Source organism: Cnephaeus nilssonii (genome assembly GCF_951640355.1).
Source record: "Cnephaeus nilssonii genome assembly, chromosome: 18".
Taxonomy (NCBI): domain Eukaryota; kingdom Metazoa; phylum Chordata; class Mammalia; order Chiroptera; family Vespertilionidae; genus Cnephaeus; species Cnephaeus nilssonii.
In genome coordinates, this window is record NC_137089.1 from 20,812,519 (window position 1) to 20,825,418 (window position 12,900).

At 37.3% G+C, this 12,900-nt stretch overlaps 1 protein-coding gene across 3 annotated transcripts in view; it reads right to left on the minus strand.

The window, feature by feature from the left end:
• The window catches only part of CSMD3 (CUB and Sushi multiple domains 3), a gene marked incomplete at both ends in the record, with an annotated part of 911,147 nt that overhangs the window by 2,279 nt on the left and 895,968 nt on the right, over positions 1 to 12,900 (minus strand). For all 3 annotated transcript variants that reach the window (XM_079795927.1, XM_079795926.1, XM_079795925.1), the window contains 3 exons: positions 2,864 to 2,999; positions 5,057 to 5,144; positions 7,769 to 7,881. In XM_079795927.1, the coding sequence (XP_079652053.1) occupies positions 2,864 to 2,999; positions 5,057 to 5,144; positions 7,769 to 7,881 (337 nt within the window). The remainder of the gene's footprint in view (positions 1 to 2,863; positions 3,000 to 5,056; positions 5,145 to 7,768; positions 7,882 to 12,900) is intronic.

The window sequence follows — 12,900 nt, forward strand, 5'->3', positions numbered from 1 at the left end:
ATCAAGCTTTACAAAAGAAAAGTTTTTACCATCAACAAAAATTAAGTTGACATGAATCAAAGTTCTAAATATAAGAGCTAACTCTATAAAACTCTTAGGAGAAAACATACAAGTAAATCGTTATGACCCTGAATTTGGCAGTGGTTTCCTAGATATGACACTAAAAGAACAAGTCACAACAGAAATAATAGATAAATCAGATTTCATCAAAATGAAAAACTTTTGTACTGAAAGGACACCATTAAGATTCTCTCTTCATTGATGTTTCTATCTCTCTCCCTCTCTCTTCCTCTCTGAAATCAATGCAAATATATTTTGAAAAATAAAGAGAGAGAGAGAGAGAGAGAGAGAGAGAGAGAGAGAGAGGAAATACACTCTGGCCACTGTGGCTCAGTTGGTTGTGTGTTGTCCTGTGCACCGAAAGGTTGCTGGTTCAATTTGATTCCCAGTCAGGGCACATGCTTGGGTTTCATAAGAGGCATGCAGGAGGCAGCCTACTGATGTTTCGCTCTTACATACATGTTGCTCTCTCTCTCTCTCTCTTCCATCCTCTTTCTCTAAAAATCAATTTTAAAAATCATTTTTTTAAGAGGGTGAAAATACAACCCACAGAAAGGGAGAAATATTTGCAAACCATATAACTGTTAACAGTCTAATAGAATATATAAAGTATTATTACAACTCAACAAGAAGACAAACAATCCAATTACAAAATGGGCAAAGTACTTGAATATACATTTCTCCAAAAAGACAAATAGTCAAAAGCATCTGAAAAATGCTCAATGTCAATAGTAATTAAGGAAACAAAAATCAAACCACAGTAAGACACCACTTCACATACACAAGGATAGCTATAATTATTTTTAAAAAAGAAGAAAGCAGAAAATAACAAGTTTTGGCAAAGATGCGGATAATTGAAATAGGTATTCAAACTAAAACCTATATCAAATATGTATAGCAGCACTATTCACAGTAGCCAAGTGCTAGGAACCATCCAAATGTCCATCAGTTGATGAATGGACATATTCAAACATAACACATTCAAATATACAATGAAATATTATTCAGTCTTATAAATGAATAAAGTATTCAGGCTATTACATGGATGAAACTTAAAACATCGTTAAGTTATTATGCTAAGTGAAATAAACAAGCTAGAGAAAGATAAGCATCACATGATCTCACTCATATGTGGCATCTAATGAACAAAATAAACTGATGAACAAAATAGATCCAGAGACATAGGAGCATGGAACAGATTTTCAAACCTAAGAGGGACGGCAGGGGAGGATGGGTGGGTGGAAAGAGATCTTGTATATACATATATACATATATATACATATATATACATATATATATATATATATATATATATATATATATATATATATACACACACACACACACACACACACACACACACACACATAACCCATGGACACAGTCAATAGGATGGTGAATGCCTGGTGCCTGGGGTGGGGGGTGGGGGCAGGCTAGAATGGGTCAATGGGAGAAAAAGGGCACATATGTAATACTTTCAACAATAAAGATTAAAGAAAAAAAAAGAAGCCAGATGCAAAATATCATGTACTGTATGATTCCAATGATATGAAACTAGTGGCCTGGTGCACAGATTCGTGCACATTGAAAGGAAATTAATTAGAAGAAATATTTTAATATTGCTATTCACCCTTTCTCTATAATAGAAGTGTCAAGCAAATTCAGGATCGACAATGACATCAAAACACATGCGTGCGATTGGTGCCAGCGAGAGTTTTATATGTATTGTGCATGTGTGAGTCAACTTAGGCTTTTATATATATATAGGATAAACTTGCTTAATTAGATCTGCTTCCTGATTTAGCTAAACTTTTTCCAGCCCAGTGAAGCACCCCAACTTCTCTTTCAGGTAATTGTCAGCAACACAGCAGTAAATATCAACATGAAGCAGATTATTATTATAGATCATGCAGGGAGAACAAAGAGTAAAATATTTGTAGCAGTGTTTGACTATATTCTGTGCAGTGAGAAAACCTGAAGTCATTTTACTTTTTTTAAACAGCTGCTTATACACAATTAATACATATGTATGTAATATTAAATAAGTTATTCTTAGATAAAACAGAGAATGACATTTATAACAAAAATATCAGTTTGGGGAAAATGCATTTAGGTAATATTCATTTAATTATCTGATTACCTAAATTTTTTTTTCTTGATAAGTTGATGGTCCTAAATAGTGGAGAATTCACAGTAAAGCCTTTCTCACCAGGATATTGTAATGGATGTAGTCAAGAAGGACCAATAATAATATGTATAATCCTGTACTAGATATGTCACAAATATAACATATTAATTGCATAATCTTCTTAAAGCAAAAGCAGGTACTCAAGAAGATTAGAGGATTCTACCAACTGCCTTCCTGGGTGAAATTGGTCAATATTGTCATGTGAACAAAGGGCTTTAATCACACGGTTCTTCCTGGTTCTCTAAATAAGTCTGACAATAGATATCACCTCTTTAATTTAAAACTTAACTTAGATTTCATATCTCCAAAGTCTCATTATGGGTAATTTAAAAATAACTTGGACAACTAGTTATGTACTAGGACATTGATAGACGAAAGAAGAAAGGGTTAAGTTGAATGCTTGTGCAATTTAACAAAGCAATTTTTATTGTGTGTATATAAGGTTGGTGAAGAGGAAGGCAGGGACAATAAGGTTTTCAACAACTGTGGCAACATTTAGCACACAGATATTGCAACAACCCAGAAAAAAATGGAAATTACAATTTGATGTAGAGTAGTAAAAAGAACATGAACATAGATTAGGGAAATATTTGTAGTTAAAGTCAACGAACTTACCTTTGTTTATAAAGATAAAATCCAAATCCTGCAAATATAAGTGCAAAAAAAGGCACAAGAATAGCAATGGCCACAGAACTACTATTTGTACCATGAGGTTGATTTGAAGAATTTAAACCCTCTGACATATTCAATCCTATAAAATAAAATAAAATTATAAGTACATAATCAACTCAATTGATCACAATCAATTTTTATTTTCTGAACCAAATAATTTCTCTCTTTTTTGGAAATGTACATAGTATAAAAAATAATTAATGACACTCCTTCAACTCATTTCCACACAATTTTGCACAATCCCTATTATGCATAAAATATTTTCTCAGGAAAGGATACAGCGTCTTTGAACTGAAGAGTTTATATAACTGTGAGAAAACTGAGACATAATTAAGTGGAGGCATCGGGCATGAATTAATGAGCAATGTTCTTTAGGAAGGGAAGGAGAAATTCCATCGGGTGGTATGTAAGAATGTTTCTGGAGGATATACTCTATGAGGTTGGCCTTGAAGAATGAGTAGAACAATGAACGGAGGAGGAAGCAGGACCATCAATAACCTAGAAATGGGAAGATCGGTGGCATATTTATGGGATGTGACAAGCATTAGGCATAGATGTGTGGAAATGACTGTGGTAGAAATAGGAGGCTAACATGGTTAGCTATGATTAAACGTTGAAAAGGCATAAATAGTCCACAGAGCTCAAACTTACTGCTCACTCACAGTGAGGGATAACGGAAGGTGTTCAGTAATGAAAGGTCTGGTGATAAGACATGATTTAGAACAGTGACTGGTGTGGGATGGACTTGAGGGGGTCCAGACCAGAAGCCAGAGTAATTTAAAGGTTGCAGTAACAACCCAGATAAAACAAAATTAAGATGTGAATGAGAACTCTAGGAAGAGGATAGGTTTAGGGGAACATGTGGGAGTTGAAACCAGCAGAACTTGTTTGTGTACCACATGAAAGAGGTTAAAGCATAGAATTAGAGTGCTTTACTCGGGGCTGAGTAAATGGCGATGACAGCAGCAGTCAGAAAATGAGAAAAGTCAGGTTTGTCAACACATTGGCACATGGGTCAAGAGGAACTAATAACAATCATTTTTCAGTTCCCTTCTTATAGGTTCTGTTTTAGTTATGTAGTGTTTGAGATGCTTTTGGAAATATTACATGATAACATTGTGCATTTAATTACACAACTGTTTTACTGTATCATGTTAATGTTTTATCCTGTTTTTAAAAATAACACAATTTTAGGTAAGACGTTATCTGAAATTACTTACCATTATTGCTCACTTAGAGAAAGCTAATTCCACTTTTTGAGAGTTATATTCAACTATATGATTCCTCAGGCCAGGTTAATAAAAGTTATTACCTTATTCTCTACATATTTTTCCAGGGACTCAGAATACTTATGTAAAAGTTCAAAGTAATTGCATTTCTAAGAAAATGTCAAATAGTAGTTTTTTTAGAGCCAGAATTTATTCTTTATGTAGCAACAACACAAGATAATGGCAGACAGTATAACTGAAGAAAATTATACAACCCCCCAAAAACAAAACTATACCCCCAAACTATGTTATACCCCGAAAAACTTATACATCCAAAGCTCTGTTAATAAATATATTTCAGGCAAGGCCATTACATGTTTACACACATTTTAGCAGAACTGGAAATAAGAATGACAAAACCCTGTACCTCCCACAGCAAATTCACGTATCTGAAGAGCACAAAGCCCTGATGCTAGGCCCATTTCTCAACGTTATTTTCCCTTTCCAGACCCTACGAGTTTCTCAAAGTGCCACTACATTCTCAAAGAAGAAAGAAAATTGCAATAATATTCAAACTGAAGAGAAGTATCCCAGTTCTCATGAGATAAGATAATATAATTTACAGTTTAATATTTTCCTTTATATCTATATCACTTTTTCTCCTTTTTACTTGCTTAAGGGCAAGATAGTTTGTCATGTTTATTGGAATTATGATGAAAAACCACACCGTACAGAGGTGATACATACAGAACCAATATTTTTGAAGAATGAGATTATTTAAAAGGCTATCAAAAATGGATCAATGTATAGACCTGACAATGCAAAATTCAAAATGTAGTAAGTGTGCCTAATATACAGAATCTACTTTATTTTCTTATGATGTCTGGAGTATAAGTAAACTACATGGAAATGAAAATGAATACATTACCCAGTCTTTGGAGTCCAAATTGCCCATAATCTTTGCCCTGAATAAATCCTTGAAACACGTAAGTAGCTCCATCAGGCTCAGCAGAAACCTAAAAATATTTATAATGTGATTAAATGTGAAGACTGCCCACGGCTATATATTTCCCAGCCTTAATAAATATTCAATGTTATTCTGAAATGAATATTAGGCAAAGTTCCTTCCTTTAGATCATTGTCCTATATAAACCACAGAACATTGTACAAATTTGCCATCGTTAAAAGCAAAATAAAAAATTTAATTTGTAAATAATGATGATATTAAAAAAGGTAAGGCTGATTATTAATATTATGATATAGATTTATAGATTTCTTTTAGGCTAGGAAAACAACTGTCAAAGAAAATAGCAAGGATATGATGAAACAAGAGGCACATACTCAATTAAAAATTAAAGTATGAAAATACCATGTTTTCAGATTAAATTACTCTTCAGCATATATGCACTTCTCCCCACTCCCATGACCTTCATGGGAAGAGTATTATTTTGCATATCATTGAGTTGGGTTTGGTTCTGTGACTTCCTTTGACCAATAGGATGTGGGTGGAATTGACAATGTCAGTTCCTAGCCTAGGTCTTAAGAGGCGTGTTTCCCATTATAATAAGTTAAGTAAGTCAATCACAAAAGGCCACATAGAATATGATTCCATGAATATGAAAGTCCAGAACAGGGAAATCTGTAGAGATAGAAAATAGATTTGTGGCTGCCTAGGGCTGGGGTGATGATAGGGATTGGCTGGGTGAGATGATAGCTAAAGGATATAGAATTTCTTTTTGAGGTGAAAAGTATTCTAAAATCCACTGTGGTGATGGTTAAAATTTGCAAATATACTAAAAGTCATGGAAGACAGCACTATAAACGGCTGAAGTGTAGGCTATGTGAATTATATTTCACTAGAGCTGTTAAACAAGGAGGTGCATGCTTTCCACATGTGCCTCGATGCTTCTGACCTGACACAAAGAATCCTAGTAAGCTCCAGGGAGCTGTGGCAGCTCCCGCCTGGGCCCCAGGACAGACTCCTGGAGCAGATCTGAACACGCTGCCATGGCCTCTAATAGAATGTGGGCGACACTGACAATAGGTCTAGCCACAACCAACTTCAGACACATGAGCAAGAACTAAATCCTGGTTCAGTGACTCTGAGATTGTGTGGCTATGTCTAATGCTGTAAATGGTGATTATTAACGTATTTTAAAAAGACTGTACATGGGTAGCATCATTTGATCTCAGACATAAAATAGGAACTTAAACATTTCAATCTTCCTGCTAAGTAATAATAATGATTAACCCTGATGTTTGTTCTCATTAGCTGCAATTGGGAACCTCTAAGACATGTATATTATTATAAAAGTTGTAAAACAAAACAAGAACCAAAATCTTGACTGTCTCTCTTTAAAGCAAAATATCTCATCAAACCATCCACACAAGTCTGATATAGCACAAATGGTAAAATTTATTTTTTATTATCAGACATCATACTCTGGGCATGGTGGTTTTTATTTTTATTTTATTTATTTATTTAAAATACTTTTATTGATTTCAGAGAGGAATGGAGAGGGAGAGAGAGATAGAAATATCTATGATGAGAGAGAATCACTGATTGGCTGCCTCCTGCACGCCCCCTACTGGGGATTGAGCCTGCAACCCAGGCATGTGCCCTGGACAGGAATCAAATCTGGGACCCTTCAGTTCATAGTCTGATGCTCTTATCCACTGAGCAAAACCGGCTGGGGCTGGGCATGGCAGTTTTTAAAAATGAAATACTTCTTAACATAATAGCTCAAACTCTAATATTAAAATGCATTAATTTTGTTTCCTAGATGAAATAATACAGTTAAACAGCCTAAGTGCATTGAAGACAAGATTTAGTCTCCAACTCCATGAACAGCGGCACAGATAGGGAAACAGAATGGACATTTTTTCCTCAGGAACCAAACTTACTGAAGCCTATGACTTACTATATATCTTCCTCCCTGCTAGGTCTTTCTTGTAAAAGAAGGCTTGTTACTTGCGAGAATATGGTCAGAGCTCTTTCTCTCATGCTCATTTTTCAACAAAAGCTCCTGGGCAGTATGTGGATAGAAGACTTGTTCCCAACTCCCAATTTAGAAACTCCATTCACATAAGTGGCTGAATAGGACAGGGTGACTCCATGGTGAAACTATGGCAACTATCTCCCCACATGAAGCGATTTACATAACTTCCTGTTCATAGACAATTTTAGAAAATATTCTAAATCTGTACTTAAATTGAATGGGTATACTTAAATTTTCTGAAGCCTTTTATTAATATGTTGCATATGCTTTAAATAGTGGTTCCAGACAAAGACTGAATTATATTTTATTCAGATTTATTTATCATAGTACTGACTGTAGACAAAATACATTTAATGAGAGCAATAAAAAACTATATGCTCCTGTACACATATATATTACAAAAGTAAGCAAAGCTCATCAGAATCCAAAAATCCTAGGCTTAACCTCTAGATTACTAAACAAACTCAGTCATTTATTTTTAAAAAATACTCATAATAGTAATTTTGTCATTTTTTATGTATGTGTGTGTGTTCATAATTGGCATAATTTAGAATATTACCTTTTTCTGGAATTTTAATGACAGATCTAAGCACAAATTTGTTATTAAAATCAGCAGCAGACTTTTAAAGAAGTATACTTACAAAGCCATCCATAGCCCAATTTTCCTCCTTCATTTTCTTCACAGAAGCATGAGCTGGTACTTTAATAAGATAGATGTGTAACATTAGGCGAGCTTCCTGGCTTTTATATACACCTGTAAAAACAGTTATGCTTCATTTTATTTTCTATAACTCCTTACATATATCATGTAATAGATTAGACAGGAAAAAAAATAAAACAAGGCCAAGTCAAGGCCAGTTTTATCTGTGATGCTATTCACAAATCCTACAATGTACATTTGATTTCTCTTTCAGCTGAAATTCTCAACTGACTAGTAAATCTTCATTGTGGGTTTAAATGACCTATGCTATTAAAATTAAGTATTACTATCCTTAATAACATCATTCCATTATATTACAAACAAAATTATTTCTTCCCCTAAAGACATTTAAAATATTTAAAAATATGAATCAAATTTTTAAATTGTTTATATTTTTCTTAAAATAAATTGGGTGCCAACCATGTGATAGACAGTATTCTAGATGCAAGTGGATGAATATATGTTGTTCCTATAAATAAAGATACAATGCTTAAAAGCATTTCCCATTAAGTAGGAGATATAAGTCAATGTATACAGTTAACTAAAATATATGAGAGAATATGATAAATAAGAACCCAGAAAGGAGAGGGATTATTTCACACTGGAGTCATCAGAAAATTCTTATTTTTAAAAAGCATTTGAGCTGTGTCTAGAGAAATCAAGTAGGATTTTTAGTTCAAGAAGGTCAATGGGCAATGGCATAAAAGAGAGAAGCCAAAATATAAACAATGTTTTGTTTTGTTGTGTGTTTTTTTTTAATGGTAAATATTTTAATAGTAGAAAAAGCTGGAATATAAATGTGTTCAGTGGAATAATCCTATATAATAAAAGGCTAATATGCAAATCGACCAAACCACAGAATGACCAGTCACAATGACACTCACTGACCACCTGACCACCAGGGGGCAGACGCTCAATGCAGGAAATGCCCCCTGGTGGTCAGTGTGTCCCACAGGGGGAGCACCACTGAACCAGAAGCCAGGCTCATGGCTGGCAAGCGCAGAGGCAGGGGTGGGAGACTCTCTCGCCTCTGCGGCAGTGCTAAGGACCCCTTGGGGTCCCGGACCGTGAGAGGGCACAGGCTAGGCTGAGGGACCCCCCCCCCCCCCAGTGCACAAATATCGTGCACCAGGCCGCTAGAAATAAATAAAGGTTTAAGTTAAAATTTTGTGATTAATTGATGGTTGAAATTTGACTCAATCATTCATTCACTTAATATTATGCCTATGTATCATAAGAATATGCTGTTAATACAAAGATAATGATAAGTAGAACTTGACATAATGTAAATTATAATTAATAGGAAAAAGACATAAGAGTAATAAAAATAATATTGCTGGGAAATGTTATAAGTGATATATACAGAGACAGTGACAGCAAACTAATCTAATTGTTCATGTTTTATTTTCTATATTTGTAAAAATTTGTTTAGAAAAATTTCTAGATTAGAACAAGTACAGTCGACCCTAGAACAACACGGGTGTTAGAGGCACTGACTGCCCTCGTGCCATCGAAAGTCTGTGTATAACTGAAGTCTGTCCTCTACACTGGCAGACTTCAACTGCTAATTGACCCTTGAACAACTCGGGTTTAAACTGTATAGGTCAATCGGAAAATAAAATCCATGTATAAGTGAACCTATGTAGTTCTAATCTGTGTTGTTCAAGGGTCAGCAATATACATTTATTTGGTGATAACACTTTTAAAGACAATTTTTAAAAAATTGTTTCAAAGTTGCATAAATCAGTAGTCACAATTTAAAGGCATTTCTCTTGTGTATATCATGCAACTATCAATAATATTTTTAAAGCCTCACCCAGGACATGTGTAGAAAGAGAAAGGGAGAGAGAGAAGTATTGATGGAGAAACATTGATTGGTTGTCTTCCATACATGCCTGCAACCAGGCACCAAACCCATAACTCAGGTATGTGCCCTGACCGGGAATTGAATTCGCAACCTTTCAGTTCACAGGGCGATGCATAACTAACTGAACCACTCTGGCCAGGCTCAACTATCTATAATTTTAAAAGTATAATATATGTATATTTACTCCTATTACTTTTACTCTAGGTTTACGGGATCATTCAATTCTTTTAAATGATGCTTGACAGTTCTTCTATCCATGGAGTATACGTTCAAGATCCCCGTGGATGCATAAAATTATAGATAGTACAGAACTCTATATATATTATGCTTTTTAAACATAAATACCTATGATAAAGTTTAAATTACCAATTAGGCACTGTAAGATATTAACAATAATAACTATAAAACAGGACAATTATAACAATACTAGAGGCCCACCATGCATCAAATCATGCGCGGTTAGGGTCCCTAGGTCTAGCCTGGCCTCCGTCCCATGGCCTCTGCCACCCTGCGACGCTACGTGAAGCTCCTGCCCCAGGACACTCCACGATGCTTGCAGCCCCTCAATGGCTCCGCAAGATTCCCCCCCGCCCCTCCACTGCTCCACGAGGCTCCCCGACCCCGCAACTGCTCCACGAAAGTCCCCCGCCCCGCGAGTGCTTCGCAAAACTCACTGCCGCCTGGGTGACTGCTCCGCTAAGCTCACGGCCACCCTGCGAAGCAGCCCGCCACCACCGCTCAACAGTCCCCAGTCTCGCCCCACCACCAGCCCCCCCTCATGGTGAGCAGCTTGGGGGCTGGGGGAGAGGGGGAACCGAGAGGTGCTCCATGCACTTCATGGTGACCGGTCGCCTGTTTGGTCGTGACGCCACCTAGCTCTTTATATATATTAGGATCCTACCTAATAATAGACAAATATGCAAACTGACCATACCCCCGACATACCCACAAGCCACGCCCACTATCCAATCAGAGGGAGTATGCAAATTAACCCAACCAAGATGGCTATAGCCACAGAGAGCAAGGTTTCCTAGGTAACAGAGGAAGCCAAGCTTTCCGCCTGTCCTTGCCAGGCCTAAGCCTCCACTCAAGCTACAAAGTTTCAATTATAGATGGTAAACAAATTCAAACAGAAATGGTGGCAGAATGGAGCTTGAGAGAGCAGGCCAGGGTTGCCCCTGGCAACAGGGGAAGCAAAGCTTTCCGCACACCCTGGCCCAGCCCACCCGCTTAAGGCAACAAAGTTTCAATTATAACCCCAACACAAATGGCTGCCGGCCACGGAGGGAGCCCCAGGCTTGGCTCCGCTCCAGGCTACAAAGTTTCAATTGTAGAAGGAAAATAAATTCCAGTTACCAGGGCCTCCGCTTGGGTCACCAGGGGGCGTGGCCGGCCTGCAAACCATCACAGGCCCCTTGCTCAGGCCGCCCCATGCCCCAAGGGAACCCCACCCTGATCAGGGACACCCTTCAGGGCAAACCAGCTGGCCCCCACCCCTGTACCAGGCCTCTATCCTATCTAATAAAAGAGTAATATGCAGATTGATCATCACTGCAACACACAATATAGCTGCCCCAATGTGGTCAAAGATCCTGCCCCCATGTGGACACAAGATGGCCACCACAAGATGGCCAGCAGGAGAGGGCAGTTGGGAGGCACCCGGCCTGCAAGGGAGGGCAGTTGAGAAGGACCAGGCCTGCAAGGGAGGGTAGTTGGAGGTGATCAACCCTGCAGGAGAGGGCAGTTAGGGGTGACCAGGCCGGCAGAGGAGGGAAGTTGGGGGCAAACAGGTTGGCAGTGGAGTGGTTAGGGGGTGATCAGGCTGGCAGGCAGAAGCGGTTAGGGGCAATCAGGAACTGCAGGCAGGCAAGCAGTTGGGAGCCAGCAGTCCTGGATTTTGGGGTCCCAGATTGGAGAGGGTACAGGCTGGGCTGAGGGACAACCCCCCTCCATGCACGAATTTCGTGCACCGGGCCTCTAGTACTCTAATAAACTTTGAGTCATGCCTCTCTCTCAAACTATCTTATTGCACTGCAGTCACCTCTTTTTATTTATTTTTATTTTTTATATAATGTGAGATGACAGGATGCCTATGTAATGAGATAAAATGAGAAGGATATAGGCATTGTGACTTACCATAAGGTTACTGTTGACAGTTCTGTTGATATACTAAGAGACTAAGGTTAAATAGCATAAGCTTGGATACACTAAACAAAGGGATGAATCACTTCCTGGCTGGGAGGGATGGAGCAAGATAGAGCGATATTTTATCATGCTACACAGATGGCTTGCAATTGAAAACTATGAAGTGTTCATTTCTGGAATTTCCCATATAATATTTTTGGACCACTATTGACCTTGGGTAACTGAAACCATGGAAGGTGAAGCCACAGAAAAGGGGGAACTACCTTATTTAGAATATGTATACTGTCAAGGTGTTTAAAACTATATATATTTCATATTTGCAATATTAATATTTTAAAAATATTTTTATTGAGAGCAATAATTCAAATTCATTACTTTGACAATATTTTAGGCCTATTTTGTGTCAGATGCTGTTCTAACCTCTGAGATATGGTCTGACTGTGTTTGTAGTGTGAAGGCTACTTTAGGAGGCTCATCAGGCATACTGTTGACAAGATGACATCTGAGAAAACATCTGAATGTCTGAAAAAACAGTAATCAAGGATAATGAGAGAAGCGTGCACTAGATAGAGAAAATAGACAACTGACAAGGCCAAGCAGATGGACAGTGGTGTGGGTCCCTTATGCCTGTTTACAGTAGTGTGGCTCTACCTCTTCTGTCTTAACTTATGGTGCCCTAAACATTTTCATTTGAAGACATGATTTTATGACCATAAAACAGACGGCAAATCACAAATCCAGTCTTTTTGGTGTCATGAGAACAGAGGAAGATTTAGTTATATTCAGACTAAAGTTCTGTTCTATTTCATGACGTCTCATTCCAGTTACGGTACATAATAATATTCCCAAGGGAGCTTTATTTGGTATCACAGAGTTTTATATGTGTGTGGAAATATTTGTGCATCAATACAACAGCAACAACAACAACAACAAAAAACACCACAGAAAGCCTTTTTTCTGAATGAATTATGTCATAAAAAAGTAACAAGTATTTCACAGTATAAAAATCATTCATTAATAAACATGATGGAAATGAAGGCATTATTTGTTGCTCTTTAAGG